Source organism: Arabidopsis thaliana, chromosome 4 (genome assembly GCF_000001735.4).
Source record: "Arabidopsis thaliana chromosome 4, partial sequence".
Lineage (NCBI taxonomy): Eukaryota > Viridiplantae > Streptophyta > Magnoliopsida > Brassicales > Brassicaceae > Arabidopsis > Arabidopsis thaliana.
Window position 1 is genome coordinate 14,283,153 of NC_003075.7, and position 19,355 is coordinate 14,302,507.

The 19,355-nt window shown below is 39.8% G+C and overlaps 4 protein-coding genes and 1 pseudogene across 8 annotated transcripts; 3 read left to right on the plus strand and 2 right to left on the minus strand.

The window, feature by feature from the left end:
* Nucleotides 1-411: 411 nt before the first annotated feature.
* On the minus strand, nt 412-4,438 carry AT4G28970 (annotated as a pseudogene; the record flags this gene model as incomplete). The annotated part of the gene is made up of 1 exon: nt 412-4,438.
* A 788-nt stretch (nt 4,439-5,226) lies between these two features.
* On the plus strand, nt 5,227-7,761 carry CAK1AT (CDK-activating kinase 1AT). Of its 3 annotated transcripts, none has more exons than NM_119042.5 (3): nt 5,245-5,819; nt 6,012-6,964; nt 7,287-7,761. In NM_119042.5, exons 1-2 carry the CDS (start codon nt 5,319-5,321, stop codon nt 6,948-6,950), a joined length of 1,440 nt encoding a protein of 479 aa, NP_194627.1. In that variant the 5' UTR covers nt 5,245-5,318; the 3' UTR covers nt 6,951-6,964; nt 7,287-7,761. The 3 variants fall into 3 exon arrangements, with proteins under 3 accessions (NP_849468.1, NP_194627.1, NP_001329562.1); NM_001341955.1 differs by having other exon boundaries at nt 5,287-5,819; nt 6,012-7,171; nt 7,287-7,548; NM_179137.3 differs by having other exon boundaries at nt 5,227-5,819; nt 6,012-7,667.
* A 33-nt stretch (nt 7,762-7,794) lies between these two features.
* On the plus strand, nt 7,795-10,047 carry AT4G28990 (RNA-binding protein-like protein). Of its 2 annotated transcripts, NM_001160800.1 has the most exons (5): nt 7,999-8,242; nt 8,339-8,403; nt 8,484-8,562; nt 8,883-9,183; nt 9,314-10,022. In NM_001160800.1, the coding sequence occupies exons 1-5, from the start codon at nt 8,053-8,055 to the stop codon at nt 9,864-9,866; spliced, it is 1,188 nt and encodes a 395-aa protein (NP_001154272.1). In that variant the 5' UTR covers nt 7,999-8,052; the 3' UTR covers nt 9,867-10,022. The 2 variants fall into 2 exon arrangements, with proteins under 2 accessions (NP_194628.1, NP_001154272.1); NM_119043.3 differs by lacking the exons at nt 8,339-8,403; nt 8,484-8,562 and having other exon boundaries at nt 7,795-8,242; nt 9,314-10,047.
* Nucleotides 10,048-10,360: 313 nt separating this feature from the next.
* Nucleotides 10,361-13,914, plus strand: AT4G29000 (Tesmin/TSO1-like CXC domain-containing protein). The gene is made up of 8 exons (NM_119044.2): nt 10,361-11,124; nt 11,310-11,420; nt 11,630-11,807; nt 11,888-12,241; nt 12,359-12,462; nt 12,545-12,639; nt 12,724-13,125; nt 13,203-13,914. The coding sequence occupies exons 1-8, from the start codon at nt 10,805-10,807 to the stop codon at nt 13,448-13,450; spliced, it is 1,812 nt and encodes a 603-aa protein (NP_194629.1). The 5' UTR covers nt 10,361-10,804; the 3' UTR covers nt 13,451-13,914.
* Nucleotides 13,892-19,135, minus strand: AIM1 (Enoyl-CoA hydratase/isomerase family). The gene is made up of 18 exons (NM_119045.5): nt 18,768-19,135; nt 18,581-18,652; nt 18,371-18,433; nt 18,230-18,286; nt 18,012-18,079; nt 17,831-17,912; nt 17,661-17,716; nt 17,250-17,552; nt 16,966-17,052; nt 16,699-16,873; nt 16,247-16,368; nt 15,927-16,090; nt 15,587-15,841; nt 15,332-15,453; nt 15,146-15,267; nt 14,906-15,054; nt 14,530-14,668; nt 13,892-14,192 (listed from the first exon to the last, which is right to left on the minus strand). Exons 1-18 carry the CDS (start codon nt 18,862-18,864, stop codon nt 14,160-14,162), a joined length of 2,166 nt encoding a protein of 721 aa, NP_194630.1. The 5' UTR covers nt 18,865-19,135; the 3' UTR covers nt 13,892-14,159.
* Between the last annotated feature and the right edge of the window lie 220 nt (nt 19,136-19,355).

A 19,355-nucleotide genomic window follows, 5' to 3' on the forward strand; every position in this document is an offset into this window, starting at 1 on the left:
GGTCAATACACAACTTAAAATACAAGAGTAGCTAAGTTGACCCAGTTAGCCGGGACACCCAGAGACAGAGTAGCTCGTCAGCTCTTCAAGCTCCTTAGCTCGTCCTCAAGCTCCTCAGTTCGTCCTCAAAGCTCCTCAGCTCGTCTTCAAGCTCTTCCCATCACAGCGACCATCTCCTCGCCTAGCTGTCAGCTAGTCAGCTCGTCCGACTCCTCGTCTAGCTATCAGCTCATCCCTCAACTACAAAACTCATCTACCTCCTCGCCTAGCGGCAGTTCGTCCATTGACTGCATAGTCCACCTATCTCGTCGCCCAGCTCGTCTATACCTTCAGCAGACAACTCGGTTTGTCCAATTCGCCTCTCTACCACGGTTCATCCAGCTCGTCCGAGCTCACTTATTCTAATATGAACTACGTGTGGCTTGATCCCATTTTTCGTACTTGTGTGATTCGTGCATCAACATTTTCGTACACATAACTTAAAATACAAGAGTAGCTAAGTTGTCCCACTTGGCCGGTCAATACACAACTTAAAATACAAGAGTAACATATTTAGGTTCAAATGTCATACACCATCCTCAATAACATAAATCACATCATAATCACCATGTAGAAAGTAATGCCCTAAGCCTATCAATCTCGACTTCTTTGGCGAGTAACCTTTCTTTAAGGGTTTCAATTTCGCCTTGCATGAGATGAATAGTTTCCCGGATGGACTCCAAAGCATGATTGCATGCTAGTTGTCCATGTCTTAGTGCGGAATCAAGTTTGTGATTTACCTTCTCAAGCTCCTCAGTTACCGCCTGATCCCACCACTGAATAAGGTGGTTTCGGGACTCGTACTCTTCAGCCTGCGAAAGAGAGAAGACTTCATAAATATAATTCACTTGTACTTTGTTGTTCCAATGAAATGAAAACACAATAACTTACTTTAAGCATTGGGCATTTGTAGACTCTGTCGCCTTGCCTGTAACCAGTTTTGCACACTTCAAGTTTTACAGGCTTACCACAAAAACATTTTTCTGGAACCCCCCAATTTGCATCGGCATTCGCCTCTCCACTATTCCAACTAGCTTCGGACGTGGATGGTTGAGAGTAACTATAGGGCATCTACAGAACAGAGAAAGAAAGAGATATGAATCATGAACGCTATAAACCCTAGATCTACTAATTACGGCGGCTAGAAACCCGTAAGAAAGCCTAGATCTACTAATTACGGCGGCTAGAAACCCGTAAGAAACCCTAGATCTACTAATTACGGCGGCTAGAAACCCTTTAGAAGAAGAGAGAAGAACGAGAGAGAGGAAGAACTCCAGTGCATGTAATACCTTGGTTGTCGACAGCTAGGCGAGGAGATGGTCGCTGTGATGGGAAGAGCTTGAAGACGAGCTGAGGAGCTTTGAGGACGATCTGAGGAGAGAAGTGAAGAAGAGAGAAGAACGAGAGAAGCGAAATAGAAGAGAGAGTGAGAATAAATAGGTAGAAACTTTGTAGTGTGAACGCAATAATCGTAGTGTGAACGCGACTTCGTGGGGTCTATTTTTAAAAAAATTTATTTATTAGAATATTCAGAATACACATAGTTGTATGTATATGTACAGTTGGCCGGAATCACAAACAGTTGAACTATTCTAAATTTTGTGTTTTTGAAGTTGAATCTGAAAAACCAACTCATTTTTTTAGTTGGTCCCATAAGTTTTAACATATTAATGGATTTTAATAAGTTTTGATAGAATCATATTTAGTAAATATCTGTTTTCATACATAACGTATGTACATTATACAATCATGAACTATATGTTCCTTGTCATACATAGGTGATTTATTAGGAAACCAGTTTATGATCAAGTTTATTAATAACAATGTTGTAATATCATATTTTGGATTTATTCAATGTTTAGATGTTGATAATAGCTGAAAATATTGAGAATTATAATGCAAATAATATAGTACATCAGACTTACAAATAATATAATGCAAATACAAATGAACTTAGTTGTATTGGTTGAACCCTTTCTGCAGTTGGCCAGGTTGTTCCGGTTGAACCCTTTCTGCATCAGACTTAATCTTCCTCAGGCTGCAGCCAAGCCTCCAAGTTTATTCCAGGTTGCGATTTTCTCCTCTTTCGCGCTTCACCAGCTGATGGAAACCGCTTCTCTTGATTTCGTCCTGGTCCTTTTGGTGTGTATTCCGGCGGAAAGGCAACTAACTCTTTAATATGGGCAGGAAGAACCCAAACCGACTCATGTGGGACTACATACAACGTCCGGTAATAGGCCAATGACCAACTATCTATCAAGTAATACACAGAGCAGAGTCCGTAGATGGTTGTATCCGCATTTCTCCCTTCCTTGCGGGCGAGGTGCCTTGCTGCGGCCATAGCATGGACACACGGGATCTTGTCTATATCAAAACATTTGCATGAACAACTTTTCATTTTCAAATCCACCAGAAAACTTACCGAGTTGAGATCAATCACGTTGTATTCTTGGTTGTAACTGTTAAGCTCAAACACAGTTAATTTGGCTGCAACTTGACATCTAATGTGCAATATGTTCTCCACAGTAGGCACAACTTGTGCTGTGATTGGACAAGAACCTGAAGCTTGCCTATGCTCGTTGAACCATTCAGAAAACTTAGAAATCATCACATCAATCATTGGTAACAAGTGGTATTTTCTCGCTTTTTTAAACACACCATTAATGGACTCCGCAGAATTACTAGTGTCAATGTTATACTTGTCTCCTTTAAAATGGCACCTCGACCATTTCTCAAACCCTACTTTCACAAGAAAGTCAGCAGCTTTAGGCCATAAACTTGTAAAATGACCAAACTCTTTCTCGAACTCACTCTCAGTATATGCATGAGCACAATCCCTGAACTTGACAGCAGCTCCATCCTTGTCAATTGTCACACGATCTCTCATGTTTTGACACAAATGCCATATACAAGCTGCATGAAGCGCATTCGGGTACACCGTCTTGACAGCCTTCTTTATGCTTTGATGCCTATCACTAATAAAGACCAATCCGGGAACATCCGAATATACAGTTTTCAGCTTTTCTAAGAACCAAATCCAACTTACATCCTTCTCGCTATCAATGATTCCAAACGCAAGTGGATAATGATGATGATTAGGATCTTGTGCTGTTGCAATAACCAACATCCCACCATACACAGTTTTAAGATGAGTTGCATCCACAACTATCACTTTCCGCATTGCCCTAAAACCTTCAATGCAAGCGCCTAATGCAATGAAGAGGTACTTGAACTTTTTCTCTCCTTCCAACTCCACATAAGTTACTGTCCCTGGATTTACCTTCTCTAACATGTAAAGATAAGAAAATAACATCGTGTAGCTTCTTTCCGGAGTCCCTCGCACATCACTAACATGTAGCATTTTGCCTCTTAAGGCAGTGGAGTATGAACAATGCACCCCAAGTCTTCCTCTTACAATCGACATAATGTTTTTTGGAGTTGGGGTCTCTAAATTTCCGGGATAATCACAATGTAAAACCGATGCTATTAATCTTGGTGTGCCTCGCTGTATACTGTTGCTTGTAGTCTCAACACTCCGAGAGCATGTATGCATCTTTCTATGCACTCTAACACTCCAAAAATGAGATTTTTTAGTTCTCGCAACTCTTAGATACCAAGTACACCCTTTAGAAGCTTGGCGGCATCGTAGCATAAGTCTCAACGGGTCTGACTTAATAGTATAGACTCCAAAAACTTCTTTCTTTGCAGCTCTGTTAACCAATTCCCACACAGCCTCCCTTGAACAAAATTCTTGACCAATTTCAATACCCGTACCATCATCCCATTCTATAACCTGCGGAGTAACTTCTACACTTCGTGGAATATCGTGAATATCATCATAATCAATCCTATCATCCTCATCTTGTTCCTCAACAGAATTCACCGGCCTTTCCATCGGCCTTTCGATAGCCACGATCTCCGTACCTACTACATTCTCACAATCATTCACATCATTATCATATCCATCATGCACCATCTCACATACTTCATTTAAAACATCATCCTCTATTACATTTACACCAACTGAACTTCGACGCTCCGGTACAGAAATTTCCTCTCTCCTCTCAACTCCTATACCATTTAATTCCTCCACATGCAAAACAGGAATCCGACTCTCTTCATCAGATTCTGTTAAAAATATGAAGACATCCTCATCATTTACAATATATGTCTCTCTCCTAACTTTAGACAGATTGTAACTCAGTTTCAACTTGACAGAAGCTTCATCAATCGCAACCTTCTTCATGATCTTGTCAACTAACATCGAATAGCTAATCTTCTCCAAACTACTCGTCTTAAACGATATAACATATAGTGAATTTTTACCAATCCACTCATTCACTTCAGAATAGTATCCTCCAAAGTCAAAATGTACCTTAGTGTGGATCTTCTTCTTCATCGCTCCTGAAAATACAACCAGTTCAACTCCAATCAAACATTTTAATAGTTATACCACATGTACTCTTATCATACGTTGAAATCAATCTCTCGTCGCACTCGTCTCTACTGAACCTAATTCGTTACCTTTCAATTGATTTCCAATGTTAATACATACCTATTCGTTAAACTAATTGGTTAATCTAAACTTTGCAAACACAAACCCCCCAAATCTTTAATATGAAATCTCGGAATTCAAATTCAACTCACATTCAACCTACATTCCTTTGCTCATCACCTCAAATAACGTTTCGGCAACCTCTAATCGATTACTCTTTACTTTGCAAACCAATCATCAAACTATCAAATTGAATCGAGCTGGGAATTATATAGAATTCAAAATCCCAATCTAAAATCACAATGCACCAATGTCAAAGGAAATATGAGAAGAAACTGACCTAATTCGTGGCTTTTACGCCGGATTTCAAGTCGGCGGCATGAGGAAATCGATGGTGGCCGACGAAGAAGATGAACGTCGACCAAAGAAGAAGAACACGACGACGAAGAGGAGAATCTCCGAACTCGATTTTCTTTATTTAGCTTTTGAATTTCTTTTTCATTTTTTTAATCAACTCATTAAGGGTACAACTGGTATATCACATTTTCGGTGGCATTCAGATTAACTTATGGCAGTCCAGATCAGTTTTTTCAAAAAAGTGGCATAAGTGATAAAAGTCCCCCCCTGCGGTTTGGTTTCTTGTCCGCTCCAAAACTTGTGAGGGCATTTTAGTCATTACAACATGGGAACTGGATTTTTAAACTGGTGAATTCGTTAGCGTTTATGTGAATAATCATCCATCATCAGGAAAGATCCGAAGAAAAGCGACGCCGTTTTAAAGGAGATGGATAAACAACCGGCGACCAGTTGGAGTATCCATACCCGGCCGGAGATAATCGCCAAGTACGAGATCTTCGAGCGAGTCGGATCCGGAGCTTACGCCGACGTTTACAGAGCTCGCCGTCTCTCCGACGGTCTAATCGTCGCGCTCAAGGAGATTTTCGATTACCAATCTGCGTTCCGGGAGATTGACGCGCTCACCATCCTCAATGGATCTCCTAATGTAGTTGTTATGCACGAATACTTCTGGCGTGAGGAAGAGAACGCTGTGCTTGTGCTTGAGTTTCTTAGGTCGGATCTCGCTGCGGTGATCCGAGATGGTAAGAGGAAGAAGAAGGTAGAAGGAGGGGATGGATTCTCGGTTGGGGAGATTAAGAGATGGATGATTCAGATTTTAACCGGTGTTGATGCTTGTCATCGGAATTTGATTGTACATAGAGATTTGAAGCCTGGGAATATGTTGATTTCTGATGATGGAGTTCTTAAGCTTGCTGATTTTGGTCAGGTGAGATTATGATTGTTACTGATTGTGTTAGTTATTTCATTGTTTGATGCACAAATATGAGAAACCTCTGAATGAAAAATGCTTGGTTTGCTTGAAATTTGGAAGAGTTAGTGTAATCAAGTGGCTAGACCTTATCATTTAGTGTAATCTATGAGTTTCTAAATGTGTGTTGGCTTCTTGGTTCATATACAGGCTAGGATACTCATGGAGCATGATATTGTAGCTTCAGATGAAAACCAACAAGCTTACAAACTGGAAGACAAAGATGGAGAAACCAGCGAACCACCAGAAGTTATTCCTGATTATGAGAACTCACCTAGGCAAGGGTCTGATGGTCAGGAACGGGAAGCGATGAGTAAAGACGAGTACTTCCGACAGGTGGAAGAGCTCAAGGCTAAACAGGTTGTTAGAGATGATACTGATAAGGACTCGAATGTGCATGATGGAGACATATCTTGCCTTGCAACGTGCACTGTTAGTGAAATGGATGATGATCTCGGTAGGAACTCGTTTTCTTACGATGCTGACGAAGCAGTGGATGATACACAGGGTTTGATGACATCTTGTGTGGGAACCCGATGGTTTAGGCCACCAGAACTGCTCTATGGATCTACGATGTATGGGTTAGAGGTCGATCTATGGTCGCTTGGTTGTGTGTTTGCAGAACTCTTGTCTCTTGAGCCTTTGTTCCCAGGAATTTCAGATATTGATCAGATCAGCAGAGTGACCAATGTGCTGGGAAATTTAAATGAAGAGGTCTGGCCTGGTTGTGTTGATCTTCCAGACTACAAGTCAATCTCATTTGCTAAAGTAGAATCTCCTCTTGGTATTGAAGGATGCCTTCCCAACCATTCAGGGGATGTGATATCGCTGCTCAAGAAGCTTATCTGTTATGATCCAGCTAGTAGAGCTACTACTATGGAGATGCTGAATGACAAATATTTAAGTGAAGAGCCTCTTCCAGTTCCAGTTTCAGAGCTCTATGTGCCTCCGACAATGAGTGGACCAGATGAGGATTCTCCGAGAAAGTGGAATGATTACAGAGAAATGGATTCAGATTCAGATTTTGATGGCTTTGGACCCATGAATGTAAAGCCTACCAGTAGTGGATTTACAATAGAATTCCCCTGACCTTGGCATTTAAGGTACGCAGTCAAAAGCTCTGGCTCGCTTAAACACATAAATCAGTCTCTTCTCTCTCTCTCTTTCTTCTTCAAAGAGAATGGGTATATACCAAAACCTGACATGTGTTTCTTTAGGTCTTGATTGATGCAACACTCTTTGTTGTTTGAAGATCTTGTTACAGAATACCGCTTAGAAAATTGTTAACTTTTCGTTAGGACATTGTTTAGGTATCAATGGCGGCAAAAACTTTTGAAATTCGTTTGCTCATTGATCTCACAACTTTTTTTTGCGCTTTGTTTCTCTCATCGATCTCAGTTTTATGTGTTTATCTCTCCTTGGCAGAGTCCATGGTTGAGCATCTTGATCATCCCGACTTCCCCTGAATTCGCCTACTTTGTCAAAAATGTGTTGTGTGTGTGTGTGTGTTGTTCCTCTCTCTCTGCCTCCCTCGTATGAAAATGGTAACATTTACAATTGGAAAGTCGGTGTTAGCCTTTAGCTATTAGCTGAAGAGCTAGTTTTCTTGTTGCCCAGGCCATTCTTTACCCTATTTTTCATCTGAAGTAACAATGAAACAAAATCTATATATACTCGAGTTTTGCTTTCTAGGATCTGTATTTCTTAATTGTTTCTATATTTTGATCAATTTTGAACTTTTCATATCAAGTTATCAACATGTGTAGTAGCAACCCTTCAATAATGAGACCATGGAATAAAAGCCTATCCTATATGTCATCCAGTTTTTGCTAAGATAAATTATTTTCAGTTACCCAAATTACATAATCAAAACTGATATCATAAACAACAAAAATAGCACACACAAAAATCATAACTGAATCTGATTCTTCCAGAAATGTGAACTGTTGTTTACTATAAAAAGAAGAAAACCAGAACCACAATACATTTGACTCCATGAATCAGTCATACTAGTCCAACATACTAAATATAAAACTTAAGGGGCAATATTGAAAATTAGACAAAAGTTGATAGACCAAAAGATAAATTAATAACAGTTACCAGTATCTATCGCCAAGTCTCCCCTAGGGTTTTTTTTCTCTGAAACGGACATCGAGAAATTCCAGGAGTGAGTTTTGACAATCGGAGAGAAATGGGGTCGACAGAAAAAGAGCAGACGACGCAACATCACCCGCCTCACATCAGCAGTCTCGTCGTACGTCCCTCCGGAAGCAACGACAGAGAAGACGGCCGCAACGCCGCCGGAGACTATGAGCCCGGAGAAGTCTCTCGTGACCGGCCTTCGTTTAATCGCTCGGATCGGTATAAGGGTGACAATGGTGGTTCGTATCTCTTCTAAACATTCCAGTCCTCTTTTCTCCTGAGTTTCTCTTCTCGTTATTGGTTTCGATTTCTGAAATTGGGGGAATGAAGAACAGAACTAAGTAGGCATCACTTGTTTCTTTCACTACAAATGCTTGTGATTGTCTACGTCTTAGTCAATGTTTTATCTCCTTTGACTTGTGATTCCGATGAGGGGAATTGTGTGTAGTTATCTCGTGAGCATTTGGTGCTATCTTAAAGGTTTTTGATAATGCTCTCATAACTATAACAATGCTGTGTAAATTGCAAATGAGCATTGTTCTTGCCTTGAAGTACTTAGGTCTTGATGTTTACATAATGCATTGTTTTCGTAAAAGATGCATTATGTAATGTATCTAAAGAGTATAGTGACTCTTAGTGCGATTATACATTGCTACAGATGCATATCAACATTCCCTGTTCAGTTCTTAGTGAATTGTTTGGTATATGCTCTGAGAATGCTGACACCAACGGACTTGTAATTTCACAGTGTCAGTGCTCCATTTTATTGGTCTGCAAAGAAAATGATTTTTTGAACTTTGCTGTCTGCTGATGTATATTTGTATTATACTGTAGTTGACTTAGTCTTGTTCTACTGGCTACTTTTTGTGTGTGTGTTAGGACATAGAACTCGGGCAAGTTCTAGCTCACCAGGCCGTCGTGGATATGAAGATCACAAGCATGGCTCTGATCTTAATCATTCAGGCGTTCCACCTCGTGGCCGTGAGTTAAGCAGCAGAAGGGAAGCACCTGGGAGACACAGAGACTATTCCCCACCCTTAGCTAGAGGTGGAGCTGGTGCTCGTCCTTATCGAAGAGGTTTAGATGGGCCTGAACCTCCACATGGAAGGGATGGCATGAGCAGAAATAATATATCAAAGGTGCAACCAAGAGAAGGAGATTGGTACTGTCTTGATCCATTGTAAGTATCCCTGCTATTCTAAATTTCTACAATCTCAGGTTATTCTATATGAACTCTATAGAATATTGGTATCTCAGAACCTAGAGAAGTTTCTAAATCCCATATTATGTTTGTTTTGTCATGAATACAGATGCAGAAACTTGAACTTTGCGAGACGCGAGTCCTGCTACAAATGCAAGAGGCATCGTTATGCACCGGCTAATAGTCCTCCACTGCCTCGCCTTCTTCCTCCTCCCATGAATCATTCCCCAAGAAGAGACTTTAATGGCTACAGATCTCCTCCGCGTGGCTGGCCCAGAGACTACCCGCCGCCAAGGCATGACCATCCCACATGGAGAGACAGAGAACGAGACCGTCCGCATTACTCAGACCATGAGTACCCTCCTAGCAGAAGGATAGCATCTGACTGGGCCCATACAGAGCCGCTCCCAAAACCTCATTATGACAGACGACCACCTCTCAGTCCACCTCGTGGTGGCAGATGGGGACGAGTTTTGAGAGAGAGGAGCAGATCCCCGCCATTGAGAGATGTTCCACCACCGCCATTGAGAGATGGTCCACCACCGTCATTGAGAGGAGGCGGTCCACCGCTGCACAGAGATTACCGCCGTGACAGTCACTTTGACAGAGAAAGACGAGACGATGGGCGTGGCGGCAGAGGCAGAATGGGAAACTCTTACTGATGCAAAAACTGTGTATGTCTTGGGATTTTGGTTTAGACAGTTCAAATTTTCGCGGAATGTGACCTTGTATTACACCTTAGATTCTTTGTTCTTGTTAGCAAAACTCTTGTGCCATTAGTGCAAAAACCAAACAAATGAGAAGCAATTTTGGTGCTCTTTCGTAATTAAAGAAACATTTAGGGCCGAAACAAAAAATATACTTCTTCTTAATATTCCCCTTCCGTTTCGGCTTCCGCTTGAGAAGGTGCGTACTATGAGTTCACGAGTGGTCTATCTACGTGTCAGTTTTTTATTGGGTGATAGCTAAATACACGCATATTAAAAGGGCTTTTTGGATATTTGCTTCACCGTAGATCGGACGGTGGAAAGAGACAAAACCTAAAGCATTTATGAATTGACATCGTTGGATCATCGTATTTAACAAGAACCGTACGATGAGATTGCCACGCAAATCTAACCGTCGAATATAATCCAGAAAATTGAAATTTCAAAACATGTTAGAGAGAGGGAGGAGGAGAGATGGTGTGAGAGAAGAAGAAGAACAAAACCGAAAGTATTTTTTTGTGCTTTTAATTTTTGTTTTTAATTTTACCAAATTCCTCTGAGGGCTTCTTCTTCTTCTTCTCCGTCTTCTTCTTCTTCTTCTTCTTCGTTTAGAGCTAAAACCCAATAGAACCCTAATTCTCATCTCCCTTAAAGCTTATCCCTTTTCTCTCTCTATATATATACGCGGATCAAATTCAAAGTCTCAGTTTTTGAGCTTTCTTAACAGCCGCCGAATCGATTTGTGATTTTCCCGCTCCGGAGAGATTCGGATCTGGATTTTTCGAGCTGATTTGTAGGAATTTCTCGTTTTCTCGCGGTGAATTATATCAACTGTGGAAAAAAGGAAAATTTCTGGGTTTTTTTGGTTTTGGAGATTGGAAAATCTTTGAGAGATGGGTGAAGACGGCGGAGGAGGCGAATTCCCGCCAAAAAAGGACGGTGTTGAAGAGGGTTTTCCGACGAAGAAGCCAGCAAGGCAGCTCGACTTCACTGGTGGCTCCGATGAACATTCACTGTCTAAACCAGCGGCTCCTACCGTCGTAGCTACGTCGGTGAAACCCATCATTAGTAGCTCTGTCCCTTCGACGATACGGCCGGGTATGACCATAGCAATCGGTCAGGTTACTCAGGTACGACCGACGTTACCAATGGCGACGACGATGTCAAATCCGCCGTCACAGTCACAAATCGTTAACGCGCCAATTAGGCATCCGTAAGTTTTTATCTATCGATTGAAAAATTCAAACTTTTTGTGTTATCTTAACTCAATTGAGTTTGTACAAATTTGATTGGGGATGATGAAATTGGTTTAAAGTTTAATCCTTTTAGACTAATTGGTGAAACTAATTTAAAATGGATGATGAAAATTTCAAAATTTTCTTCTCTCTTTTTATACAGGATACCGGAATCTCCAAAAGCTAGAGGTCCAAGGCCTAATGTGGAAGGTAGAGATGGAACCCCTCAAAAGAAGAAGCAGTGTAACTGTAAACACTCACGCTGCTTGAAATTGTAAGTCTTCCCATTCTTGTGTTAGAAATTGACACTCATCAAATTTTGTTATGTTGTAGTTTATTTAGTTTCCTGGTGACTTGTTTGTATGATTGCATGTTCATATCTTTTCCTTTTCTTCTGCTGCATGTCTAAGAAACTCAAAAGTCTGATTTTTTAAGTTTACCAATTTTTGTTGTTAATTGTGGATTTCTGCACTATCTTGTCAGGTACTGTGAATGCTTTGCATCCGGAACATATTGTGACGGTTGTAACTGTGTAAATTGTTTCAACAATGTTGATAATGAACCTGCTAGACGAGAAGCTGTGGAAGCAACTCTGGAGCGGAATCCATTTGCGTTCAGGCCTAAAATTGCTAGCAGTCCACATGGTGGGCGGGATAAAAGGGTACGTGGTCCTGAGGAACTTGTTCTAGATCGTGGGAGAGTTCTTTAAGCTTCTAAGTTATTGTTGATTTGCCTTTGTAGGAGGATATCGGTGAAGTTGTGTTGTTAGGGAAACATAACAAAGGATGCCACTGCAAAAAATCAGGATGCCTTAAGAAGTATTGCGAGTGCTTTCAAGCAAATATTCTTTGTTCCGAGAACTGCAAATGCTTGGATTGCAAGAACTTTGAAGGAAGTGAAGAGAGACAAGCTTTGTTTCACGGTGAACATTCCAACCACATGGCTTATCTTCAACAAGCAGCAAATGCAGCCATTACTGGAGCTGTTGGTTCCTCCGGCTTTGCTCCTTCTCCAGCACCTAAGAGAAGGAAAGGTCAAGAGATTTTGTTCAACCAAGCAATTAAAGATTCATCTAGGCTTAGCCACTTTCCACAGGTTCCAATTTACCATTTTAGCATATATATGCTTTTTGGTAACCATTTATAGAACTGAAAAATATATTTTTCTCTTGCTGTTGGCTTAGTGAAGTGAAATCTTATTATTTGTATTTAGGTAAATAATGGAAGAACTGGTGGACCAACCTCAGGCACATCTCCATCACCTGTTTCTCGTGCTGGTGGCAATGCATCGTCAGTTCCATCAAAGTTTGTATACAGGTGAAATTTCTGGTGTTCACAAGTTATTTAGTTTGATCCAAGAGCTGTCTAAAACTGACTTGTACGTTGTAATTTTTTGAAGGTCCCTTTTAGCAGATATAATCCAACCACATGATGTGAGAGCACTTTGCTCTGTTTTAGTCACTGTAGCCGGAGAAGCAGCAAAGACATCAACAGGTGAGACTTTGGTTAAAACTCTGTATTGATGAGGTTTTAGCTCTATATGTACAATTCACTGATCTTCCTTTAAAATCTTCTCAGATAAAAGAAATGAAATAGAAAATCGGGTGGACGATCAAACAGAAACTTCTTTAGCTTCTTCTGCACAAGATCAGCCTCAAGGCAATAACAATGCAGCTGATGTGGAGATGGTTGCAACTGATCATAATCAAGCTGATAAGTCTGGACCAGAGGAATCCAATTCAGATGGTGTTGATGCCTCTAAAGTGACCCCGCTATCTCCAGCAACTTTGGCTTTGATGTGCGATGAACAAGACACTATCTTCATGGTGGCTGCACCTTCACCTAATGGCTCAGTCGATCCCAATGGCTGCAGACCAAACTCACAGGGCCAGTCAGAAATTTACGCAGAGCAGGAGAGACTGGTGTTAACCAAATTCAGAGACTGCCTTAATCGACTTATCTCTTACGCAGAAATAAAAGGTAAAAATTCCGTGTTTCACACACATTTCATCAAAAGTCTTTCGTCTCTAAAGTTAGTTAAGTTCGTTGGATTGCAGAATCAAAGTGTTTATCTTTAGCAAGAATGCACATACAGCCACCTGCAATCGCGACTGTAAAAACCGAGAATGGGATTCAACAGCAAGTACCAATTGTGAATGGAGCTTCGCGAACCAATTGTCAACCTACACTCAACAAACCGCAGCCTATGCAGCTGATGAACACAACATCAGCAGCACCAGCAACAGCAACAAACACTCAACATCTTCAAAAACCTCCAGCTTTATCAGAGAAGAAAGACCCCTGAATCAGATAGATTATTATACTCTACTTAGGACAGAAAATAACTTACCAGAGAGAGCACGCTGAAATCTGCCTCACCACCGCCCTATATTATCAGGTAATCCCACCGTAATTTTTCTTTCTCAGTGGCGGTTGTTGCGGCTTCAACGCATTGGCAGGTGATTAGAGAGAGTAATAGACACAAGCTTTTATTGTGTCGTTAAGCTTTCTTCTCACTTTTCTCTTTCTTTTCTTATAAAGTCTCCTCTTTAAAGCCCCTTGTGGCTGGTGTAGATTTTGGTGAGCTTTGTTTCTTTACTACACGAATTTTTTGTTAGTTTTTTTTTTGTGTTCAGTATCACTTTTTATGTTGATGGTTTAGCTGTGGAACACCCTTGTTTACTGTGTCGGATTATGATCTGAGATGTTTCTCAATCAGCTTCTGTAGGATTTGAAAGTAATATATAATAAATCCTTAATTTGATTATAAAAAAAAAGATGTAAATTTCTTCATATTTTTCTCTCTGGCTAGAACAAATCATAACTTTATGAAACTGACGTCACTACAAACATTTATTAAGAGCAGAAAATTGTTTATTTTAAGAGTGTTAACAACAACCACACCTTAATAGCATTTTAACTTTGAACTTTGAAACAACAAGAGAGACTGATTTATTTTCATTTAGTGACTAACACCTTCAGCCTCTCCTTCTGCATATACTTAATTAAACGCTTCACAATTTGGACCTCGACGATTTCGATTCACTCTGCAGCCAAAACCAGAATTTTCATCATGAATAAATCGACTATACACTGACTAGTACTGCATTCATACGCTTGGAAACATTTCCATCATAGAGATCTAGTTATTATCATAAATTGTTTACTCAAAACTTCATTTTTACTAGCCAAACTACAAAACAATTCTACATAGTTCATGCCATACTTGAACCCAAAATCTAATGTTAGCAGGTCCCTTGCAGCAGATGAATCAACCTAAATTCTATTCTCATATCGTTTATCGATTTGTTAATAAGAGAACTTGGTTGGTACTGTGTTTTCTTGCCACATCATAAAATGTAAAAGAAAGTTGAGAAACTTTACCAAAAGCATTCCATTCATTGCTCTTTCCTCCAGATACCTCGATGGTTTGAAAAAGCTGCCATAAGTCTCCGACAATTTCTTGAGCCTCTCATATATGTACTTTGGTCCAACAGTGTCTGCCCAGAAAACAATTCCTCCCCTGCAACAGGTAAAAAAAATTGCTTAACATAAGAAATGATCATACACCAAAAATCTTAGTGACTAACAAAAGAAAGGAAAAAGTTTTGAGGATATTGTGAACGTTTGTAAATGACCAGAAGAAACTCAAAGATGTGAAAAAATCATATGCATAAGATTTGAGCAGAGGTAATGCATTTCCAGAATTTCACAAAATGCTCCCTTTTGCTTTATGGGGATTATGACTTAGAATCCTCACCGGTAAGAAGGAAAACTCATTCCAAGGACAGACGCAATGTCCAAGTCTGAGGCTCGGATCACAACTCCTTCATCTAGGACGCGGCATGCCTCGTTGACAACAGGGAATAAGATCATCTCTACAATTTCTTTATCAGTTACTGATATAGGCTGCAAAAGAAGAACAGACAATAGTGCATTTCATTTTTTTAAATACCAATAGTAGTACTGATATATTTCATAAGACCTCCTCTTTTTTTACCTTCCCACCAGGCATGATATTGGTCAGTTTCCTTGATTTCTCAACAATTGAAAGCACTGATGGATCAGGTTTTGGTTTGCTTCCCTTTTCGTATATATAGTATCCTCTTCCGTTGATTTTTCCTGAAGCCAGAAATGTTAAAAGTGGACACATTAGGAATTTCAAAAGGTAAGAGCAATGACATACCATTTCGCCCGCTCTTAAGAAGAAGCTCTGTCATTGGAGATCTGAACATGCGGTCACCATAGACCTTGGCATATATCGGCCCAACTGCTAATCCAATCCCGTGTCCAGCCAAATCACCAAGCCTGAGAAGTGAGTCATCGAAAAAAAAAAAATTCTTCAGTTGCTGAGATAGCCATAGAGCAACACTGAGAGTAACACATACACATACGGACACACATACACTGTAGGTAACAAAATATAGAGGGAGAGACTTACTGGAAAGGGCCCAATGGCAAGCCGAAAGAGGTAATAACGCTGTCAATTCTGAACAAGTCAACACCTAGATTGGCCAACATATGTGCAGCTTGTGAATAAGGAAAGAATGTCCTATTCACTGCAAAGCCTATGCAGTTTCCAACCACCACGGGAACTTTCTTTATGGCCTTTCCAACCGCCATGAGATCCAGAATCACCTGAGCAGAAGTATTCTTTGAACGAACAATCTCGAGAAGGGGCATCAGATGGGCCGGACTATAAAAAGACAAACCATTTGTATATTACACTAAAAATACGAAAAAAGCATAAAAATTTTGAGGCATTGGAAACGCAGAATGACCTGAAGAAATGTGCGCCAACAATGCGATCTTTTGAGTTAGTCTTTTCACCAATTACATCGAGGTCGATAGTAGATGTATTACTCGCCAAAATGCAGTGGGGTGAACAAACCTTTTCGATTTCTTTGAATATGTTTTGTTTCAATTGAATGTTTTCAATCACTGCCTGCAAAATGATACCAGGAGCAAGGCCTTACAGTAAGAAGACATAAATACGAGTTGTCCCTCTCTTCGAATTATCTAGATTTGTATATACTTGAAAGTTGAAACAAAAAAGAACGACATATAACACCAAAGTAGATAACTAAAATTGAAGGCAGACCTCTATGACCATGTCCACATCATTGAATTCTGTGTAATCAAGTACTCCCTTGAACAAAGAGAGGGCCTTTCCTGCTTTATCTTGTGTCAGTTTCCCCCTAGATACCAAGCTTTTCATATTTGCTGTCACAAGAAAAAAAACGAACTTTATTGCATCTACTCACTGTAACAGGAATAGTAATAATCATATATTTTATTATTCCATCATATTCAATGGATACTTCGTTTGGCTTCAAACAACTCACTGAAGTGTTTGTACACTTTTCTAATTTCTTAGGGCTGCAAACTACTATATAACACTTCATCTAAGAGAACCTTTTTATTATGCAACCAATTTTTATGAAGAACGATTTTGGGCTGACAACGTAGATAACAGTTCAAATTTTTGGTATTTGACCAAGATAGATACTTCTATAAAATAGCAACTGGATATGTTATGGATAAGATAATAACCTTCAACTGATTTTATTCCCTTCATAAGGAATTCTGAGTTTATTTCTTTGAGCACAACTCTTATATTGCTTAGAAGTAGAGCCGTAGCGATGCCTGAACCCATCAGACCGCCACCAATAACTGCAACTTTTTTTATCGGCCTTGGTTTCAATCCAACGTCAGTTACATTAGGCACCTGAAAAGTGTTTTAAGAGATGCTCAGGATGAACACTGAAAGTGAAAACTAGAAGTGCTAGAAGAAACAAACACAACATATGCCAATCTCACTTTTGATGTTGCACGTTGTGCAAAGAAAACATGAACAAGACCCTTTGCAGTGTCTGACAGTACTAGTTGCTTGAAAACTTCTGCTTCCTGCGAATCAAAGAGTTTAGGTACATAGCCAACTAGACAATTACCGCAAGTAATCAATGCAAGGAATGGACAGATTTTGTGAAATGAAGCACTCATGATTCCCTAATTTAAAAAGTCGAATGAGCACCAACGAGCAGTAAATGATCTATGTCAAAGCTATTGAAGAAATACGGTAAACGTCGAAATCCTAAAGATACCTTGAGAACCCCACTGTATCCTCCATGGATGATTCCTTCTTCAATCACCTCAATGCAAGCATGGTGCTGAGGCATATTTGGGGCAATCTTCTTGGCTAGCTGTCTTGAATTCTTCAATATAGCACGAGCTTCAGATAAAGAACCAATTTTGTCGGTTCTGTGCAGTGACTGCAGAAAGGGTTTACGTCCCTCTGCAATGTCTAGAGCCCACTTTCTGGATGTGCTCAACACATCTCCAGGTGGCACCAAGGCATCAATGAGACCCAGTTTGTGCCCCTCTTCTGAGGATATTGACTTAGAAAGCTACCGAAATACCAGCATATAGTTTAATACAATTTTCAGCGAAGCAAATCATATTGACGCAAACTTGGTAATAAAACTGTTGGTAACTGCAGAAAATGTCATCCTTACCAGTATCATATCCGTTGCTTTTGCAAGGCCTACTAACCTTGGAAGACGTTGGGTTCCTTCATAGACACAATTAGCTCAATTATATACATATCTATTAATAAAGAAAACCTAGCCAAAAAAAGTATCGCCTTCATTTAAAAGAAGACGTAGCTGAAAAAACAAACCCATACCTCCAAAACCAGGAATCACTCCAAGAGTCAGTTCTGGTAAGCCTAATTGAGCTTTCGGAGCAGCAACTCTGGCATGACACGCCTAAAGAATTTCGAGTTACAGAAAAATCAACACAAAAAGTTAAGAATATCAAAACACACTTTAAAACGCACAAAAGGGAAAGAAACTCAAAACTCCCACCATTGCAAGTTCCAAACCACCACCAAGAGCTAATCCTTCAACTGCAGCAACAACCGGCTTCCTGGAGTCTGTGATAACCGAATAACAACACCAACATCAGCATCACATCATTTGATAGTTGCAGTGCAACTTACATGTGATAGTTGCAGTCCAACTTATTGAGAAATACATCAACCCTGAAAGAACAAAAAATCTGAAACTAAAAAGAAGCTAAATACCTTCCATCAGGTTACACACAAGCTCAACAGATACTTCAGGCATAAGCGATAAATCCCCTGCCAAGAAACAAGAGTCTCAAAACCCATAACACCAATTTGATTCACTATATAAATAAGTACTAACAACAGAAGAAACTTTACCAGTCTTATGAACTTGCTGAAAGACATTGATATCAAAACCACCCGAAAATCTTCCATTGTTCCCTGAAGTGATAAACAAATTCAAGCTCCTTAAGCAACAACAACGATAAGAAAAAGGATTAAACTTTCAAACCCCTTCAATACATTAATTTACAATTTCACAATCGCTAGCTACAAGATCGAATACAATCCTTCAAAACAAAAGTTTACCGATCAACACGATGGCCTTAACATCATTCCTTTGATTGGCGTCACGAAACTTCTCCTTCAACCCAGAAATAACTGAGAATTCACACAACCAAACAAGATCAAATCAGCTTAAACCAAACCAATTCCAGATAAAAAAATCGTGCATGATCTAATCAATCACAGAGAAACATTTAAGCTTTTTTAATACTTGGACTGGCTAAAGAGTTAACAGGAGGGTTAGAAATGGTGATGACAGCAACACCATCGTTCCCAACTTCCATCGTTACTCCAATCTTCTTCGCCATAGCTTAATTTCTCTCTGATGAGATTGAAAAATGAAAGCTTTATTATTCGGTGAGTGACAAAATTGGATAAAGATCTGGTTTTGTGATAAAAATGGGGCCTTTGATAAATCAGGAGTTTACATTTGTAACGTGATCGATATTTCTTTCCTAACTTGTTGTTTCGTCATTTTCGTCATAAGCAACCAAATCTTCTGGTCAACAAGGCCGCATTCATATTTGTTTGGGGCCTGTCCAGCTAGTTAATATTCAACTATATGAATCCCGATTGATAAACATAGAGCGGTAACAAAATAATTTAGAAGATAACATCACAAGTTGAGAGTTCCTTTTTAGATATTGGTTTAGTAGTTACCAAATTCAAAATCGTTAACTCTCAACTTATACCGGTTCAGTTTAAACTTCGAACCCACAAATATTGGGCTTCTTAATACATTTTTGTGATTTGCAGGCCAATAGTGGACTACAACGACAAGTATATTGAGCCATGTACG